General features: G+C 35.4%; 2 protein-coding genes across 3 annotated transcripts; both read right to left on the bottom strand.

Annotated features, from left to right (window-relative positions):
* Window positions 1-852: 852 nt before the first annotated feature.
* On the bottom strand, window positions 853-2891 carry LOC120070838 (uncharacterized protein At2g34160-like). The gene is made up of 5 exons (XM_039022725.1): window positions 2637-2891; window positions 2431-2479; window positions 1673-1735; window positions 1526-1590; window positions 853-1202 (listed from the first exon to the last, which is right to left on the bottom strand). Exons 1-5 carry the CDS (start codon window positions 2754-2756, stop codon window positions 1107-1109), a joined length of 393 nt encoding a protein of 130 aa, XP_038878653.1. The 5' UTR covers window positions 2757-2891; the 3' UTR covers window positions 853-1106.
* A 13837-nt stretch (window positions 2892-16728) lies between these two features.
* LOC120071213 (F-box/kelch-repeat protein At1g55270-like) lies at window positions 16729-21338 on the bottom strand. 2 transcript variants are annotated; one of them, XM_039023340.1, is made up of 3 exons: window positions 21098-21338; window positions 20328-20996; window positions 16729-18440 (listed from the first exon to the last, which is right to left on the bottom strand). In XM_039023340.1, the coding sequence occupies exons 2-3, from the start codon at window positions 20352-20354 to the stop codon at window positions 17181-17183; spliced, it is 1287 nt and encodes a 428-aa protein (XP_038879268.1). In that variant the 5' UTR covers window positions 20355-20996; window positions 21098-21338; the 3' UTR covers window positions 16729-17180. The 2 variants fall into 2 exon arrangements, with proteins under 2 accessions (XP_038879268.1, XP_038879269.1); XM_039023341.1 differs by having other exon boundaries at window positions 21139-21338.
* Window positions 21339-22252: the final 914 nt, after the last annotated feature.

Genomic DNA, 22252 nt, shown 5'->3' with positions numbered 1-22252 from the left:
GCACTAGTTCTTAACTGTCATCAGCTATAACCTTACCCTCATATCATACAGAGGCCTGTTCAAAACCCAAGTGGAGTGATACCACATGCTGCAGCAACCTAAACTACCATACTTTGTGAACATTACAGATTGCTAACAAGAAAGTTTTCAAATGGGAGGAAGGTTGGAAATGTTACAAACATTTGATTTCATGGTCTTGGGAGCAAACTTGAATGGGAAGAGATCTCGGTGCTGGCCAAGCTACTTTAAGCTTGTCCCATGCTTTATGAAGATAGTATCAAAGAGAATAATGAGATCCAGAAACAAAGAGGCTTCAATTGTACCAATACAGCAAATTTGCTACTTTGATGAAGAGAGTACAAGAGAAGTATTTCCCCACTGCATCAGCTGCTCCCAAGAACGCAGACCGGAAGATCTCGATTGTCCTGGATTGGACAAGTACGTAGAGATCTTCATGGGACTGGGGAAGGAGTTTCAATCAATCTTTTCTAGGAATCCTATGCGAGTATAGATAGGAGTACTATGCTATGACAAAACATGTTTCTCAAAAGCATTCTCTTGAGACCTTACATGTCTAAATAAAACTCTAGAGATCTTCATGGGACTGGGGAGGGAGTTTCAAGCAATCTTTTCTAGGAATTCTATGCGAGTATAGATAGGAGTACTATGCTATGACAAAACATGTTTCTCAAAAGCATTCTCTTGAGACCTTAAATGTCTAAATAAAACTCATGAGGTCCTAAGTGGTTATTAGATTGTGGGGAACTAGGTCCAATACATGTAAAAATACTATACTTCAATGTAGTTTTAATTTCAGAAACAGATGACCCATCAAATGCATATTTACCAAGATTGACGCATGAAATCAAATACTATAAACTTAATTTTGAAGGGTAACTCAGATTATGTTTCCACTCTCTTAAACAAAGATGTCCCATGGTAACTAAAAAAGGGCAAGCCAATGGCAACTAAAAAGCCTACATCAGTAAATTAACCGCTTGTTTACTAACGTAATTAAGAACAGAGAGACCCAGATACAAGGAAAGAACCAGCTTCATCCACAAGGAGGATAAGAAGAGAAAAGAAAAGATGAAAAAAGAAGCTTTTCAACTCTGCTCTTCACCATCTTCGTTTTCCCTTTCCTCTGCAGCAGCAGCCATCAGTTCATCAAAGTTCTCAGTTTTCCCCAGCACAATCTCAATCTGGAAGGTGGAAATCAGTCATGGAAACTCAAAATGAAAACACAGAGAAATCTTGCATAGTTTCAGTTATTCATTGGCATGCTCAGTGAATAAAGGGCTATTGCCGAGAATTCACTTTCTAGGGTCCAAATATGAGAGTCAATAAATGTGATACATTGGATTGGAAGTTTCAAGATTATACTTTTATATGCCAATATACACGAGAGATATTTTTTACAACAAAGAAATTGTTTCTTAATAAAATAAAACTACACAAAAGAGGCAACTTCCAATTTTTCATCCACTATGAAGAAACAAAACAAGAAAGCAGTATGACATATTACCTTAGCCTTTTGAACTGGTCTCCCCCGAGAATCATCCTTGATATCAACAGTAGAAGTCATAATCTCTATAGAATATAAGAAATTTTGTGAGCGTTTAGAGTTAGCCCCAGTGGCATATTCTTAGAAAGGAAGGAAGAGGATACTTACTCTTTTCTAAAGCCAGTCCGTTGTTTTTCAGAATTTCTGCAACAGTAACAACAGTTGCAATGGCTGCAAAGGCATACATAGAAGTTTTAACATATTAATAACCCAAATCAACACAGCAAAAAGATCAATTAACAGCAATGAAATGCAAATAGAAAAATGTTCAATTAGTCGCATAAAAAACATTGAGAGGTTGACTTTCCACCTGAGAGTGTGAAAAGACGTTGCATTTAAGCAGATTATTCATGTGTCTCAGCAGAAAACTTGAATAAACATAGAGGGCCATGAAGTATGTGACAGGAATAAATTCACTAACCCAGGCTCTTAAACTGAATATTCTTACAAGCATTCTTAAGTTAAGAGTAGCCAATTCTTTTTGTCAAATATCGCAGTTGACATCACAAAAGAATTTGAATATGTTGGTTTTAAAAGTTGATGGAGCGAAATAATAAATTCTATTCTATTACTCATTAATCAAAAGTAAATAAATGCATAACAAATACATTAATGAATCACATCCAAACACGAGGGAGAAATTAAAGAATGTGGGAAGGGCACCGGAAACGAAACAAAATTCAAGTCTACCCCGTCCTGTAATGCATAAATTATAATCCAATTCCAACCAATAGAACAAACTAAACAGCCACAGCAGTCCCAACTAACGATACTAAACAAAAGAATAAACACTAGGAAGCAAATCCACACTTCTCAAAAATGGAAAGAGCTTCATATTAGGCGCAAAAACAGTGAAGAAAACCTACCCATTCCAAGCGCAGAAAGCTCGACCTCATTGTACTGCTGCATATACCTCTACATAAATTGGGGAAAAAAATAGAAAATCGGTAACCAGAGGGTTAGGAAAAGAAGATAAAACCCTAAAACGATGAAAGTGTTAAGAATCTAAATGGAAATTAGAAAACCCACAAGAGGGGAAACAAAATGGAAAACGAGAGAGAGAAAAAGGAACCTTGGCGAGATTAACATAGAAGAATAAGGGCTTCTTGGTGTTGGAGACTTGAATTCGATTCTTCTTTTGTGAATCAGCTGTCAATGTGATAGAGTTGACACCCTCAGTTATCTCTTCCATTGAGCTTACTGAAACCTAAAACCCTAACCCTAACCCTAACACTCACTCTCTGGAAGTGCGACTTCGAGAATGGGGGGTGCAAGTGAAGAAAAGGGTTCAATTTTGGTAAAGCTAAGCTATTTGTGTACGGACGGCATCAAACCCAAAACCAAATGCTTTTATATTATTATTATTTTATTTTTTAAAAAAATATTATTATTATTTTAGTTTCCAAATTCATATCTTTTAGACTATTTTTTAAATTTCATATCTATTAGACTTCATTCTTGACATATATTTAATTTTTATGTTAAGATATTCAGTTTTGAAAAATACCGAACACCTTTTTTTTTTTTTAATATTTTAGTGCAACTTGGGCGGTGACTATCTCGCTATAGGTTTTTATTCAGTAAAATATTAAACATGGTCATGTGACGATTTTTTCTTAAAATATATATATATTTTTAACTTTTCTTTTTATGAGTAAAGAAAAAGAGGTTGTACCTAATCATTATTTATTTTTTTTTTTTTTGACATAAAGTAGGGATATAAATTAAAAAAAGTTAGAAAAAGAATGAAGATTTAACTTTTGACATCAAGAAATTATGACAATTAACGTTGAGTTATGCTCATTTTAACATATATTAAATTCTTTTATAAAATACAATGAGTGAGATATGTGGATTTAAATTTTGAGTTCGGCAAAAGGAGCATATGTCAATTTAATGCTAAGCAATACTCACTTTGTATTTAAAAATAAAAATTTTACTCTAATTACTGGTAATATTTCAAAAGTTGACCAGACGAATGATGATACATGCATAGATTGAGTATTATTTTCTATTGGGTGATATTTGTTTTTTATATTAAAAAATGGGCTTCTTGCATATTTGACAAAATAAGTTTCAAAAATTAGATTCATAGCCCAGACTTATTACTTTTGCAAAAATGGTAAAAAAAAACAACCTCTACCAATGAAATGTCAAAAAAGTATGAATACACCTAATACACGTTTGATACAGTTGATACAATTGCTACCTCTGATATACTTCATATACTTCATACACTAAAAAGTGTCATATCTGCAAAATGGGAAAAGTGTGACATACTTTAAATATCTTATTATTAAATTGCCACCCATTGTAATTTTCCTTAAATAATAACCACGGTCTTTGATTAAAAAATTTAGCCAATTATAATTAACTAAAATTTATAATTGGATTTTGCCTATACTTACTTATGATGAAAAACTAGATGAATATTCACCGGTCTATCAAACACGAATTCACAACTCATTAGAAACTTTCGAAATTTAAAGAAAAAAATGAAGCTTTTATAATATCGGATATATGAGGTATTGTAGCTGTAAGCCATGTAACTTTTACTTAGGAAAATTTAAGCTTGAAGAATGATGAAGGTTGATGCATGATTTTGACGCGGGTGAGTGGTTGGTTAAATCATGTAGCTAGTTGGATGGAAAGAAGAGGTTGTATCTATTAGGGAGGAAGCATGGTAGACTGAAAAATTGAGTCGATCGGTCAAAATCAATCGAACTGAAGGCAGTCGATCGGAGTAGAGAAAAGACTCGGTCAACATCAGTTTGGAAAAAATCTAAACTGATAATTTTTTTAAAAAAATTAAAGAATAAAACCGACCAAAACTAACCGACGACCGATTTATGCTCCTTGATGGTCGATTTCAATTTAAACATTTACTAAACTAACCATAGTCAGTTCATTGGCAGTTTGGCCGAAAAAACGACTCCAATCCGCCACTGCACACCACTAATATCTACCTAACATACTAATGGTTGCTAAGTTGTACTAAAAGTTAATATATATATTTGAAAATGAAACAAGTATCTTCATTAATAAAATTGAATGAGACTAATCCTCAAAGTACAAGAGAGTTACATAAAGAGCATAAAGTATAAGGCCTATGGATCAGAAGGTGTATCAAAGTATCTCAACTAGGTTAATATCCCCTTAGCCTCCTCATCATTTCCTACAAAATAATCTCAATATAAAATGGTCCAAGGCTAAAACACGACCCCTACAAAGGAGGAACAAAGATACAAGGAAGACAACATTCAGGTGAAAACAATACAGAACACCACGACATACCATAAACAGAGCAACCAAAGTATGAATTAAACTGATACAAAAAGCAACTATTATACTGGAAAAATAAATGCTCGCCAATTTAAGTAAAATTCTTGAATGGTGTAGCCTGAAAATTGCTTGGACATGGAGTGCCACAAAGAAGCATTCCTACAAGTAACTTCAAACCTATCCATCCAGCCAAAAGGCTTATCGTGAAACACTCTTTGATTTCTTTCAAACTACAACTTAGATAACAATGTGTTGACCACGTTGATCCAGATCAATCAAGAATTTCTATTGAAATGTGGTCCTATTATGAGCTACTGCACATTTCCTCTAAAACTATTACTAATCGACCATGAAATGTTGAAGATAGTGAATAATTTCCACTGGCAGTTTATTGAATATGGGCAAGTGAAGAAGAAGGTGAAGAAGAAGTGTTGTAGATCTTCTCTGTGTTGTACATAAATGGCAAATGGAGGGGGATAAACAACTAGAAGGCAACTTATGTTGTATTATTGAGGAAACATTTAGGCGACCAAAAACCATTATCCACACAAGAATGTTGACACACCTTGGGCATTTGGACTTCCATAACACCTTACAAGACAACTTGTCCAAAAGAGAAGAGGGAGATAAATATGTCAAGAGAGATTTTACTAAAAAAAATCCACTTCCTTCTAATGACCACGGATCTTTTATCAAAGGCTTTTGTCACTCTCCTAGCTGAAATTTGGCCAAGCAATCCTTGATACTAAAAAATTTACTCTTTCTTAAGCAAATAATGGAAGGTGATTGACCAAGAAGCCAAAGAATTATTCCAATGATCAGCTATAGATCCTTCTGGAAGTAAAGCTACTTTATAGAGTCTTGAGTACCGAATATTAAAAGGGACCACACCATCCCATGTATCTAACTGGAAAGCATTATCATTTTCAAGTTTAAACGTAGCCAAAATATCCATCTTCCGCCAAGTTCTGGAGATAATTATTCAAAAACTTCTCAAGCTTCTTCCATCTTTACCTGTCGTGTGCCAATTGAAGGAGTCTTTACTATGGGCGCTTCTAACTACCTGGCACCATAGTGAATTTTCTTCTTCAATATATCTCCAACCCCACTTGGCTAAGAGAGCCAAGTCTTTCCCTTAAATACTCCCAAACCGAGGCCTCCACCAGCTTGTGACCTTGTGACAAGATCCCACTTCACCAAATGGTTAATCTTGCTACCATTATGGCCTTCCCAAAAGAAATAACGTAATATTCTTTCCAATGTCGATATGACAGTTTTTGACATTAAGAAAGCTGACATATAATAAGTGGGAATGTTGGATAACACTGATTTTCACAAGGTAGCTCTCATTTTTCTAGATAGATTGAATCTCCTCCATTTGTTTGGTTTAGCAAGAATTCTGTATATTACAGATTGCCAAAAAGAAACCTGTTTAGGGTATCCACCCAACGGTAAACCAAGGTAAAGGATAGGTAGATGATCAGTTTTGCAATTTAAACTTGTAGCACTGGATAGTAGCTCATTCTTATCCACATTCCCACCACACAAGACTGATTTTTCTTAGTTCACTTTCTGACCTGAACACCATTCAAACAAATCAATAGTTTGCTTTAGTTTTGCAAGCATATTACTGTCAAATTTGCAAAATACCAATGTGCCATTTGCAAATTGAAGGATCGAAACATGTGACTTATATTTTTCCACCATAAACCCTTTGAATAGTCCATTTTGATGAATTTTATCCACAAAATCCCCCAAGACTTTGCTGGACTTAGGAAAAAAAAAAAAAAAAAAAAAAGGAAAGGCGAAAGGGGATCACCTTGCCTTATTTCCCTTGATGCAAAAAAATTCTTCCTCTCAGACTACCATTAATGAAAACTGAATATCTAGGGTTCTTGACACAACCCATTATCCAACTTGATTCCATTTTTCTGATCAATTTTTTTATTCAACAAAATCTTCTCTAAAAAGTCCCAATCCGCACGGTCAAAATCTTTCTCAAGATCTAGTTTGAGAATCCATTCTTTCTTCTTTTTAACTCGATACTTCTCCACCACTTCATTAGTTATTAAAATTGGATCCAAGATTGTCTTCGTTCTATGAAGGCCACTTTTGGGTTGGAGCTGTTGGGTTGATACTCTAAAGTCTCGTGTCCTGTAGTTTGTAAAATCATTGTACGAACGCTTGTGTTGTATAATATATTATTTACTTCACATCTTGTTTTTGCTTAGTTGCATGTTTTATTTGCTTTACCACAAACCAATAAACATAAAATCCCTAGTTATCTGTATGTAACTTAAGCATGTATGTGGTGACATACAAGTGGATCACGTCTTGAGTGATAAACCAAAATGGTCTGAAGTATATGGATAAAGGAGGAAAACCTTATCTTGGTAACGCTACGGATGCAGTCCGCTTTGTGGAATGGTCACAAGTTGTTTAACGTGTCACAGATGGTCTGGAGTTGTGGAATGGGCGTAAAGCTAGTTTACGTCACTTCCGCATTTAGGGTTGCTCTGCACATGTGCTTGAGGCTAATCCCAAGAAGTTGGAACCACGGTCGAGGTTATGCATCTTTGTAGGCTACCCCAAAGGTACACAAAGGGGTTATTTAAAGGAAATCGGATTTGAGATTTCCATGAGCAGTGGCACAAGATTATTCCAAATTACAATCATGAATGAACATATATTTACAGTCGATTGAATGCAGAAATTACAGCATGAACAACTACAAATGCTCAAAGGGAAAACTGTACAAACATTTGCAGATGCGTCTCCACGCTCCGTTGCACGATCGCTCGAACAACAGCAACCACGAATGCTCGATCTACACGACCGCACACCATACGAACACTTCGCGCTCGTCCTCAACGATCTTCTCGGCCATGAACTCTTTCGCACAGGAACGACTTCCACAGCACCACGAACGGCCTCCAGAAAACCTCGATGGTGTCAAGTTGAGTCTGACACCACTAACAAGGCGACCTTGGTATTCTCGGTGAATCCAGAGGGTGGGCTCTGTTTGGACTTGGTATAAAGGTAGACAAAGAAGGAAATAGTGATCGCATACACGACTGGGAAAGTGAGAGATGGCGGAAACCTATCGTATAGGTCGATGCCCAATCATTTAGATAAAACTATGTGATCGTCTAGAAAAAGCTATGCGATCGTTTAGTTTATCGTTTAACTCGGTCTGTCGCCTACAGACACTACAGATCGTTTACCTTGGGCCAACGATCATATAGCAAAATTATGTGATCGTTTAGTAAATACTGCACGATCGTTTAGCTCGTCCAGCCGTCTTTAGTAAATCTGTATTTACTTGACGACCCATGAGTTTCTTTTGCGAGAGAGAGAAAACTCAAAACTTTTTAGCGTTTGTAAAAAAAAAAAAAAACATCTTTTTGAAAATAGGAAACCATTTTCCTTTTAAACTCACAGTTACCATGATCCAATAACCACCCATTCATATGGTTATTAAAAGAAAAAGAATTAATTATCTAATAATTAATATTATTATAAACATAAATGATAACCAACTTATCATACTATATTTATAACCTATAGTTTTAATATTTCATCTTATGAAATATATAAACCATAGTTTTTTTCTATTCATGGTACTTAATGTAAATCTTATTTACATCAATCCTCCATTAGATGTATCTCATACATCATACCGATTATATTCATATATAATCAAAATACCTATTGTCAATTTGAACATTTCAAATCAACACCAAGAACTTGATCCTCAACTGAATCTATTGAGCTACCAAGGCACTCCACTAAAGATCGACAGCTGAACTCTCCTTACCACAAGATATATTATGTGTCCATCTTAACCAATGAGTAGTGTGACAACCCTTCACAAATCGCTCGTAAGTATAGCTGGGCAATAAAAACCGTTATGCCTCTGTAGTTACATCTGTCTCCTTAAGTACCACTGATCCCTCTAATGAACATAAGTCATAGTCCTACTATGACTGGCTCTTCTCTTCTAAAGAGAAGCTGTGGCCACTATGTTCAAGCCCCGGAATCAGATCTTAAGGGAGCAATCTCTCTATTATCCCTGTTTCGGGAAAGGAGTGAATTCCATATTGTGAATTGAGTTCCCAGCTCCCAAATAAGATAAGTCCCCTAAAAGGTAGGCGTGAGTTAGCAATATGGCCACTCTCACCCATATTAATCAAAGAACCGCCCTCAAAGGCAGAAGTTTCCAAAACACTCAGAATTGAGGTCGTGTTACCTATGGTTGTTTAGGTGAGATGCAAATCTCTAGTATCAGTAACGTTATATACAGAGTTTAGTCATCTTGTGGTCCAGGTCTTACACAAACTCTTTGTATAGGACACTCCTGCTCCACGTCTCCACATGAATGGTCAAGATCTACCATCTGTAGTAGTTTATAACACTTGTAAACCTCTATAAAACGGGTCGTATCCATAGTGTCACCAGGATCAGGTATCCCACCTTAATCCTTAAACTATAAACCTATTTAGGTTATCACTTAAGGCATGATCCACTTGTATATCACATATACATGCTTAAGTTCACATAAGATAACCAAGAAGCTTTGTTTATTGGATATGCGTAAATGCCAAACTTAAATAACATTTATTTTATTCATTGAACAATACATATCTTTACAAAACAACGAGACTCTGGGAGAACTAGGACACCAATTCCAACAGTTATTTTTATGATCCGACGGAAAATAGAGTGTTTGTTTCAACGAACGCTACTTTCCTAGAGAAGGATTATATAAGGGAGCACAGTCCACGAAGTAAAGTCGTGTTGCGTGAGCTTTCTAATGAAACTACTGAAACTTCAACAAGAATTGTTGAAGAGCTTACTACATCAGCAAGAGTTGTTAATGGGAGTTCATCTAGTAGGTCGGTTCCACCTCAAGAGTTGAGAGAACCTCGATGTAGTGGGAGGGTTGCGAACCCACTCGTTCGCTATCTGGATTTCATGAAAATCCTTACTATGGTAGCAGATGGCGATGTTGAGGATCCATTGTCTTATCAGAAGGCAATGGAGGATGTTAACTGGGATGAATGGGTAAGGCCATGGATCTCGATATGGAGATGATGCACTTCAACTCAGTATGGGATCTTGTAGATCAGCCTGATGGGGTAAGACCTATAGGTTGTAAATGGATCTATAAGCGCAAACGGGGTGTTGATGGGAAGGTACAGACCTTAAAGGCTCGACTTGTGACAAAGGGTTATACCTAGGAGAAGGAGTCGACTATGAGGAGACTTTCTCGCCTGTTGCCATGTTAAATCGATTTGCATCCTCCTGTCTATTGTAACTTATTATAATTATGAGATATGACAAATAAACGTCAAGACGACCTTTCTGAATGGCAATCTTGAGAAGACCATTTACATGGTGCAACCCGAGGGATTCATAGCCCAAGGTCAAGAGCAAAAGGTTTGCAAACTGAATCGGTCCATTCGTGGACTAAAACAGGCGTCTTGATCTTGAAACATACGGTTTGATATTGCGATCAAGTCGTATGGCTTTGACCAAAATGTTGATGAACCTTGTGTCTACAAGATGATCATCAACACTTCAGTAGTCTTCTTAGTGTTGTACGTAGATGATATACTACTCATTAGGAATGATTTAGGTCTACTGATTGCAGTTAAGAATTGGCTAGCAACCTAATTCCAAATGAAAGATTTTGGAGAGGCTCAGTTTGTTCTTGGTATACAAATCTTTCGGGATCATAAGAACAAAGTGTTAGTACTGTCTCAGGCATCGTACATTGACAAAATGTTGCTTAAGTACTCGATGCAAGACTCTAAGAGGGGCCTACTACCGTTCAGGCATGGAGTCACTTTGTCTAAGGACATGTGTCCTAAGACGCCTCAAGAGGTTGAGGAGATGAGATGGGTCCCATATGCGTCTGCTGTTGGCAGTTTGATGTATGCGATGCTTTGTACTCATCCAGACATCTGCTACGATGTGGGCATAGTTAATAGGTATCAGTCTAACCCAAGCTAGGGTCACTGGACCGCAGTGAAGAATATCTTCAAATATCTTCGGAGAACGAGGGACTACATGCTCGTGTATGGTTCTAGGGATTTGATCCTTACTGGATACACGGATTCTGACTTTCAAACTGATAAGAACTCTCGCAAGTCAACATCAGTGTCAGTCTTTACTCTTAACGAAGGAGCTGTAGTGTGGCAAAACACTAAGCAGGGGTGCATCACCGACTCCACTATGGAGGCGAAGTACGTAATGGCTTGCAAAGCTGCTAAGGAGTTCGTCTGGCTTAGGAAGATCTTGACAGAACTGGAAGTTGTTCCATATATGTCTAGGTTCATTACTCTCTATTGTGATAATAGTGGGGCAGTGGCGAACTCCAAGAAGTCGGGGAGTCACAAGCACGACAAACACATAAAGCGGAAGTATCATCTGATCCACGAGATGAACATTAACCATAAACATTAATAACAAAGTAAGTTTCAAGCATAACTACTTAGGAAAACAAGTTCTAGAGTTTACACCAACTATAAACGAACCCCTTTCGAGCCAAGAGAGGGTGTGGTGCCACATTGTTCAAGCCTCAAATTCAGCCCTTAAGGGAGCAATTTCTCTACTTACCCTAACAATAGGGAATGAGTGAATTTCTTCTTGTGTAGCTGCTTTCTCAGCTCCCCAATCAGACGAATCCCCAAAATGGTAGGCTTATAGGCTTATTGAGTCGATGAATCTGATCATTCTCACCCATAAAGATCAAAGGACCGTCTTCATAGTCAGAAGTTCACTACTCATTTAGGATTCAGGTTAAGTCACATATGGTCATCCTAGTGAAATGTAAGTCTCTTCTAACAATGGTATTATAAAGAGAGACTATCCATTTCGTGGTTCGGTCTTATACAAACTCTTTGTATAGGATACCACTGCTCACATGTCTCCACATGAATGATCAGGATCAGATCATTTGTTGCACTTTACAAAAAATGTAACAACCACGAAGCGGGTCATATCCGTAGTGTCACCAGGGTAAGGTATCCAGCCTTATCAATCTACTACAAGTCGTTCAGGTTATCACTTAAACATGATCTACTTGTATGTCTCCACATACATATTTAAGTTACAGCAGATAATCTTGGATCTTAGTTTATTGGTTTTTGGATTAATGCAACTGAATGTCGAATAAAATACCTCTTATTTTATTAGATAAATAAAATATTTGTACAAATACAAATTACAAACTACAAGACCATGAGATTTAGAGCATCAACCTTAACAATAAGGGATGTTAAGCTATTGGTGGTTGAATTTGGACAACCAAAGAGGGACCAGGTGACTTTTGGGTTTTCTTCAAAGGCATTTCAAACGATTTTGGTTGGCGTTCAATTAACACTTCTTTTTTAAGAAAATTATTTCTTGAAAACTCATTGGGCCTCGTCGATGAAACAACTGATACTTTTTCTCTCCACATTAAATGTGACTCTTTGATGTCTTCTGTCATGTTCACACCAAACCGCTTTGTCTTCTTCGCTTCATCCGACGAGGAGTAAGAGAATCTCCGGTCAACTTTTGGTGAATTTATTTCCTAAAGTCACGAATGGATTCCTTGAGAACCTCAACTTTGATTGGGAAAGATAAGAACGACCATTCTGGTTTCAGAACATTAATATCAAGGTCTTCATCCTTTAAAACTTGGTTTAATCTGACTAGATCAATTGAATTTGAAAAATCATTAACAAATAATTCACCTTGAACAATTTTGGGCTCTTAAGTAGTTCAATATCCCTAAAAAAAATTAAAATAAGTTTCCTCAATTTTCATCTTTAATCTCTATTATTGCAGGCATAAAACCACCGAGGTTATTCCTTACCTTTATTTTAGCTTCCGAACAGTTTAACATATTCAAAGTTTCAAGTGAGATACATTCAAGTCCTCCAAAATAGGCTCTAATTGTTTCAAAGGTACTTTTACTCCAGTAATTCAGTAACAGGTTCTTTACTAAAAGCCAACCTAAAAAACCTTTCATAAATGTAGGCTTGCTATGCTTAAAGCTATTCCATTTCTCAAAAAGAAGATAAAATGGGACAACTATTGGGGTTGATGCCTTAAATCTTGTAGAGTTCTGTAGGTTGTAATTGTATTGTACAAACGTTTTATTTATTTAATAAAATATAAGATGTTTTATGTGACATTTAATAGCATTAAACCCACAAACCAATAAACTAACATTCAAAGTTATCATTTGTAGCTTACATGTATGTAGAGACATACAGGTGGGTCCTGTTTAAGTGATAACCTAAATGGTTTGTAGTAGATGGTTAATGTTGGATACCTTATCCTAGTGACACTATGAATACAACCCATTTTGTAGATGTTACAATTATTGTAAAGTTCTACAAATGATCTGATCTTGATCATTCATGTGGAGACATGTGAGCGGAGGTGTTCTATGCAAAGGATTTTGTATAAGATCGAACCACAAAATGACTAGTCTCATTATACTACGTTGTTAATAATAGAGACTTACATTTCACCAGGATGACCATAGGTGATATGATCTGAATCTTGAGTGAGTTGTGAACTTTTGCATATGAAGGCGATCCTTTGATTTGTAAGGGTGAGAGTGGCCAGATCGCCGACTCAATAAGCCTACCATTTTGGGGATTCGTCTGATTGGGGAATTGGGAACACAACTTCACAAGATGGAATTCACTCATTCCCCAACGTCGAGGTAAGTAGATAAATTGCTCCTTTAAGAGCTGATTCCGAGACTTGAATAATGTGCGCCACACCCTCTCCTGGTCCGAGAGGGGTTTGGTCATAGTTGGACTATGATTTATTGTTCATTAGAGGGATCTGTGATACTTAAAAAGTTAGATGTAACTATAGGAACAAAACGGTAATTTTAGCCTTATACTTATGAGCATTTTGTGAAGGGTCATTGCACTATTGGCTGATTATATCCAATGGACACAAAAATATATCTGTAGTGTGAAGAGTGCAACTGTCGGTCTTTAGTGGAGTATCTGACAGTTAATGGATGTTGAATAATTTAATCAAAGGAGTTTAATTAATTATTAAGTATCATTAGAGCTTCAATCTACAGGTACATGAGGTCCCCTTTTTAGCTCAGCAGCGATTTAATGAGAATCAATATTGGATTAATTTGAATTGTTCAAATTAATTGAGAGAATTAATTATATGTGATATAATTAATTTAACTTAATTATATATGATATAATTAATATAATGTATTTGATATATTATAATATAAAGTTTATTTAAGAGAAATTGTGATTCAAAAATTAATTATATGAATTAGATTCATAATTAATTTTAATATAAATGGGATTTATATTAAATATCATGCACTAATGAGAAAATGAAAACTATAGGTTATATTGTATTTGATACAATATTAAACTATAAATTATCTATTATATGTTATATTTGATATAATATATAGTTTAATATATATTATATGATAAAGTGGTTATTGTATAAATATATATGAAATGGTTTTATTTTAAATTAAAATTAATTTATTAATCTTAATTTTGTATTTTAGAGAGAGAAATAAGTTCCTTTCCCTGATCTCTTTCAACTAAGGTAACTAGTGGGAGGTTACGTGAGATTTTTTTCCATTTTATAGAAAAAGAATACAGAGATCGATCCTACAGCATTCCCTATAATTTCCCAGAAAGCGTCTCTCCTCTCAATCTTTCCCTTTCTCCTAAAATTCTAAAAGTCCACGCACTCCTCAGTGCTTCTCATCTTCATGTGAAGAAAGTAAGAGTTTCTGACATCCTAATTTCTTATTCTCTAATTTTATTTGGGATGTGATAAATATTTTTGTGTTATTGCTTAATTTTGTTTCTGTAATTTGATTCTGTAAAAATCTAAATTGAAACTCTAAATTGGAACTATCCACATTTCCGCTCAGACCCTTCAATCATTTGCCATGTTCGGGTAGCCTCTATTGATTCTTCCAAGTTTCCTTAGACTAATTCTAATCAGTGCATTAACAGGGGATTGACGACAACTTTAGTTTGGAAGTATTCCTCCCGAAGTTTTGATATGCCCTTTCATTCATTAAACACAAATAGCCTTTATATAATCCATAGGTTATTACCCTTCATTACATTTGCAGACCCAGAAAGAAGAGATGCTCTGTTTTGTTGATGTTGAAACAGGGGGCTGTAGCTCCTTGTTTTTTGGCGAACTAGCTTGGGATTGGACGTTCCTTTTTCCTGATAATAACTCCACCAAGCTCACATTAGTATTCTTTGGAGGCATCGCGAGTAATTCAGTCATTTCCACCTTCGCCACTTTCCGACGAGCTTCACTTGCCAACTTGAGTAAGAATCATTTCAAAATGTCAACCTGTTGTAGAGAACCCATCGGGATATGGATGAAGAAACTACCACAAGTAGTAGGCCAAGTAATACAGTGGCGTCTTTAAATTTCGAGAGCTTGTAAATAAAAAATCGATCGATCGGTTCCTGAAGAAGATCCAATATCCGATCCACAAACCATTTCAGGTGGGACTTGGCCAAAGGAAGGAGTTTTTTAACCTCCACATCTTCCACAAAGAATTTACCATCTTCAAACCAGATGCAAAAAAAAAAAGAGTCATTCACCTTACAACTTTGAATTTCCATGCTAGTGTCTGATCAGAGAAAAGACGCTGGAGTAGGAGGAAGAGTATCAACTTTGAATATCCTTGTTTATTCGTCAGGATTTCACTTTTTAAACTTCAAATATTATTATTCAGATAACATTAAAATCCGCCTATCATGAATATTTTAATACCCTTCAAATTCGTGGAATTTCTATATTAATCTTCTGATTAATTAATAAATTAATATCAATTAATCATTATTTAGTTAATTTTAATTAATTAAATAAATATAAATATATTATTTAAATCTAATAAATTAAACTAATACATTTATTATCGATTATTTATGTTATCCTAATTATTTAATAAAAAGATTTATTGTTATTCATTTAATTATTTTTACTATTAAATAAAATAATTTAATAAATTTAATTAAAAATAAAAATTATTTCAAATGGTAAAACTCTTGAAAATATTTCTAAGATATAACAAAAATTTTAGAAACTATTAGAAGGAAGTTCTATAGTCTATCGATTTCTATCATTGATAGTTCTAAAATTTTACTATATTTGTAAATATTTTAATTTATTTTTCTATATTTAAAAACAACCTTAAAAATATTCAGTTATTAATATTTCAATTGATTAAATAATTAAATTTAATTGTGACAAAATTACTTGATCTCTTATATTTCATTAAATAATTATTTAGTTTTGGTTTCTATATACAAAATTGGTAAAATCAAACACATTCACTTAACTACCATCATGTATTTAATATCTATAACCATGAAACAATATCTGCTATCCAAATATCCCCAAGAATAAATTCAAGTCATCTAGAAATCTTCTAGGCATACTTTGATGCCCCTCCTCTAGTATATTTTTCTGGCTACTACCGTTCAAATATGAATGTGATTTTAGTTAACTTACCGGATGATAGATACGAAGCGAATAAGCTAAATAAGATATCATTATTGATGTGGAGGAAAAGGGCATCTTAAATGACAATCAGACCTCTGGGACAACTGGAAATGATAATGAAAAACTTCAAAGAAACCTAACTTTCATTAAAATAATTGAAAGAATGCAAAGATAAACACCAAACAAAGAGTCTGACACTAACTACAAAAAAAAAACTTCGGTCAACAAGAACAAGACCAATGTCATTAAAATAAACATAGAGGGCAGAGCATATGGGATCATAACATCCATTAAATATGAAATGTGATCAATTGTGTTATGACCTATTGATCGATATCCGACAATGAAATTGTAATGTATCATATCGTATTCATGTAACAGCAGTCTACAATAGCAAAATCTCCAGAGAAATTGGGACCTCTCAAATACACATGATCATGTTTGATGTGTACCAAGAAAGGCTCATTGCCTGTCACAATCTGAATCACTTGCTACTGTATTGCAGAAATAGTTCAAGTTCTACAATAGTATTCTCTAACATGTTCAATACTACCACAAATAATTTTATAGTGAATGGACAATTTTGTTACCCTTTTCTTTCTCACAAATGACAAGAAAAAAAGAATCACGACCGAGAGGATAAAATTGTCCATGTGACAAAACTATTTGAAGTAGTATTGATTGATTACTAGCATTGATTCTCCCATGTCTGACATCTAAGCATGATTTTAAGATATGTAAAGAGGAAAACCAAAAATAGAACATATAAACACCAGAAGCCTCTGAAAGAAAATTTTCAGGCTTGAAGCACCTGGCAGTGAACAATGTGGCTTTTAAGGCGACTTCGACCTGAAAGACTGGACCAGAGATTTGTAACCAAAGTTTTGAGTTGCCCTTTTCCTGCTAAGGTCTCCCATAGATGTTCACCGGGAGCACTGTCGACATCTTCGCACTTCGAAACGTCGACAAGAGAAATGCTCATATTATTGCGAATAATGCACAATTTTCCATTGAGTGGAACAAAAGCAACTGCCTCCAACGCCTTAGAATTGCCCAGATGCAGTTTGCTATCTATACTCTTGTTCCAGGAGTTGGATACTTCGTCGTAGACCCTAAGTTTGCAGCCATCCTTGCAGTCGACAGAATAAAGATGTCCGTTTAAGGAGACACTTGGGTTCCTCCAACCTGCAACCATTCCATCGTAAACAGGACACCAACTGTCGGTTTCGGGCTGGTAGACATCGCTTACCACCTGACGTTGAGCCCCAACCCCCTTCAGATACCATTTGCCCTCATAAACAACTCCAATTATAGGCACCATGGGCGTGCTCATATCAGAAATGAATGTCCATCTATTCTTATTCGGGTCATATACTTCAGCAGATTTCAAAGATCGGTGGCCACCTTCATTTTCCCCACCTGCAACATACAAACAGTTGTTTATCACACATGAGCCAAAGACATGTCGCCTACGTAGCATGTCAGGGGCTCGGTGCCATTTATTTGTCCTGGCACTGTAAAAAATTACTCGTCTCATTGTTCCTTTTATTGGATCTCTGCCACCAAACAAATAGAGGTGGCAACCACTAAGAACTGCACAGCCAAACCCAAGAGCTTCAGAATATTCTTTAGGGACAGGAGGAAGGGGTTGCCAAAGCTGATATATGGGGTCAAAGGCATGCCATGAGATCTTATTATCTCGGTCTCTCTTAATGACGTAAATCCATTCTTCTGCAACTCCTAGACTCTTACGGAGCGAGTAAAAGAAGTTTCCAGCTAAAAGACGATACCACCTTTTGCAAACTAATCGAAGTTTACGGTGTTCAACCCTAGGGACACGGATTAGGCAAGCTATTGCAAGATCGTCTGGTAATCCAGGAAGCAGAGGGGATTGGTTCCTGCTCCTGTCACTGCGAGCCGGCTTAGGTCTAGTTGGGTGTATAGATGGTTTGATACTAGGTTGTAGACAAAGCTTTGAGCCAGGGACAAACTTTTTAGCTCCAGCAACGGTCTTGAGGCTTGCATCTACTCTACATAAACAAGCTGTTGTGTCAACCTGAAATCATCGATGAGAGAATGTAAATCATTGTGCTTTTTAATCCTACAAAAGATAATAGCACATATAGTATTGGCATCCATGTCAACAAGTAGGCGCAGGATTTTGCAGCTTCACCGATATCAGTATTATCCACAATTCCTAATATTGCATAAACTTTGAACTTTTCTAGTCTTCATCTTAATGAATCTCAATGATCAGATAGCATGGTGTCCAAAATGATTTACGAGCATTTAAATTGATTATATGGGACAAATACTTATATATGTGGTCAGTAAACACCTTGACTTTAAACTGATGGCATTAGCGACAAGGTTTGCAGCTTCCATTTTTGACAAAACTCATGGTCATTCAACATGATAGATTTTTCAAAGGATTCCAATCCAACATTCAACCATTTTGTTCAATATAGATCCCAATCAAAAAAAGAAATGTTAAGCATATTTTCAGGAAAGAAACTGTAAGTATTTTGTGCAAACACATAGGTGACAATGATAAAAACATAATAATTTTTAACACAAATCATTGTATGAAAAGGAGGAACTACACAAACAAACTGCATAAACAGAGGAATTTGCAAAAACAAAAGGGAAAATTACAAGAACAGCTCTTCCAATTGTTTGAGAATAAAGACTAAGGTTAATTACAAAAACCTACAGGCAGCTAACCATATTGACATGAAGAAGAATCAGAAATCCATATAAATAGTCACACAATTTGAAGAAGTAAATGCATAAAGCTACCCTAACTTAATTGACATAGAGATGTAATAACTCAGCTACAAAAACTCAGCTTTCTTCAATCCCAGAAAATTGCAGGCTCTTTTTGTAACTTGCGTCCAAACTTTCGAGGGAATTTCTTTATCTGTCACCTTTGTATTCTTTCATATATTCAAATATAATGAAAATCTCCCCTATAAAAAGTATATCTAACACCCAAGCTAAAAGTGACTCGGTAGACAAAGATGATTGGTTTTTTCTCTCTAGATAATGTGGAATAAATCTTTCCAATGGCTCCCTAGTTAACTGTAGAGTGTACCAACTTTTGGCTAGACATCAGTTCGAAGGAAAGAGTAGAAGTCTTTGAGAATCAGGGTCACAACCATTATTTAGAACTAAAGCAATAGCTAGAAAGGAGTAGGTCTATATTTGAAAAAGTCCTCATATGATCATGAAAATTGGAAGACATCAACTTCCATAACCTCAGGGTGGATTTGCAAACACGAGCGAACTTAAGAACATTTCCTTCTTTTATAAGTTCCCTTTCTCGAAACTCTCAAATAGGAGCGGATTGGTAAAGTTTTGAGATGATCTACATCTAATCAGTTTTGGCTTTTTGTATAAGCTGTCTTTGCGGCTGGATTTGAGTAAAAACCTTAACCTTAATTCTAAAAGATTGATGCTTACGATGATTGTAGTAGTTAAAAACAAAAACTTCAAAACGTGATTTGTTATTTCTTCCACTCATTCTACCTGAACTGAACTACTCCTCAAAAACAAATTAGGAGACTTCATGAGTTTGTTTTCTTTAGCTTCAAACATCTGCTGCCAAAGAAAGAAACACTAGGACCATTATGGTAATTGGTAACAAATGAGAGCTTGCAATTTCCCAAAAGACACCATTAATCCTTCGATAATTCTACTTTGCTAACATGAGCTACTGACTGATGACTGCTGAAGAACTAGGGATCGACAACCAAATATGGTAAAAAATCAAAATAGGAGATTAAGAAATCAAATCATCAACATTCTCGAAATTCTACTGCGTACAAGATCACAGTACATTAACACATCCATTGCAAATACATAATAATTAAAAGAAATGACCACAGAAAGTGTAACGAAAAACAGGAAAATCGCCCAATTGACAGATAGATGAAGAACTTACCAGAGGAGGTTGGATCATTCTCTCCATCTCTTTCCTTGGGGGAATTGCAGCACCAGATAAATTTTCAAAATCCAACCACTAACCAACCTCACATTTATCTAATACACCAAGAACCATTCCAAAACAAGAAATGCATCACAGATAGTCTGATTCAAATTAGTCACAGCAGGTCAACTCTTCAAAGCTGTATATCCCACCTTGGCAAATCCACAATTCAGGCTTCAAGTAAAGAAAACCTTCTTTTGATAGAATTAGTCATTGAACTCTAGAGATCATCACCTGTCACTTCCAAAATCCACCTCCACATTCACAAATCATCCTAGGGATTACGAAGGCGAAAAAAAATGCAGACAAAAAAGCCCATCAGAAACAAATTAAATTAAAGTAGAAGATATAGACCCAGCATGATTTGGGCATTATCTCAAAGACCCATTTCAGAAATCAGAGATCTGAACAGAGAAACCTCGTGTAAAGCTCGTCCCACAAGGTTTACAGACAAGAAATCAGAAACCCCAAATATTATCTAGCTCAAAAAAACACTCTCATGGAAAAATTAAATGCGAGACAGCTGAAAAATGGGAGCAAAGAGGCCACTGAAGGAGAAGAAAGAGACCCCTGTCGCCATTAAACCTCAGTGGAGTTTAGGGCCCATCTTCTCAGCGGCACAACCTACCAAGCACAAAAATGCGTTCAAGAAGAGAGAGACTGAAAAAAGCAAACCTAAACCATTAAAGGGGATGAAGAAATAGAGGCCTTGAATGATTACACACTTGGGGTTTATTGTTCTATTGAAGAAATGCAGAAGAAAAACCTCAAATGGGTTAGTTCTTGGAAGATTGATAGCTGTTCTTGTTGAGAACTCGAGACTCTAGACTAAGGATCAGAAGGGGCAAACGTATGGAAAAATGAGGAATTTTTCTGCAGGGTCAAACATTCAAAGGAAAGACACTCCAAAAAGATCCCAATGAAAAAGAAAAAAAACCATGATGAAGAATTGAGAGGTCATACATTTAATGTATAGAAATCAATTATTTAGGATTTAATATCTTACAAATTTGTTAAACGTCCAAATATCATAAAATTTAATCGACGAGTTATTCCGCAAAATTAGTTGAAGTATACTAAAACTGTCTACACACCAAATATATATATATATATATATATATAAAATAAACTTGATAGACCCACATACCTCCTCTCTCAAGCACACCTTTCAAATTAGAGGAAGACTTTTTACCAGTTGACCCACCAACACACATCACAACTTTTCCCAATTCCTACTCCACAAAGGGTATTTTCGTCATTCGAGGGGACAAGCCTCTCATTCCTCATTGCAAAGGGCCATGAATGGTGTGGATTCTTTGAAAATTGAGTGACATTGCATTATATTTATATGATAAGTTAATAACAAAGCCATTCAAAGTCCACTTTTTTTTTTTTTTTTTTTGTGCTGTAAGAAAAAAGTGCCATGGTCCATATGGGAATAGTTTAGATTTAAAAGTCGATTTGATAATGATATTTTGAAAATTTAAAAAGTTGAGTGTATAGATGGATATATATCATTTTTTGTTATTGAGTATTTTTCATATTCTCAATAAAAAAAAAATACCTTTCTTAAACACGATTATCAAAAGTGGTCTAAAGATTTGTTTTTTAAGGGATTGAAGTAAGAAAAAAAAAAAAAAAAAAAAGTAAGTAACAATTTTAATTAGGTAAAGAAAGGAAAAAATATAGAAAAAATGAGAATATATTTATAAGATTGGAAAAGGAAGTGATAAATGGTCAACTTCAAAAGCATAAGGGAAGAAAAGAAAAAGAAAAACAATGTCCCAAACATAGTTTGTTTGTGGGTTGTGAAAGCCCACATCTTGATCTTGTTGTTGTAGAAAGAAAGGAAAGAAGATCATTGTCTCACAAAAGTTCTT

This window comes from Benincasa hispida, chromosome 2 (assembly GCF_009727055.1).
Source record: "Benincasa hispida cultivar B227 chromosome 2, ASM972705v1, whole genome shotgun sequence".
Taxonomy (NCBI): Eukaryota; Viridiplantae; Streptophyta; class Magnoliopsida; order Cucurbitales; family Cucurbitaceae; genus Benincasa; species Benincasa hispida.
Note: the sequence above shows the minus strand (reverse complement) of the source record. Positions and strands in the feature narration are given on the sequence as shown.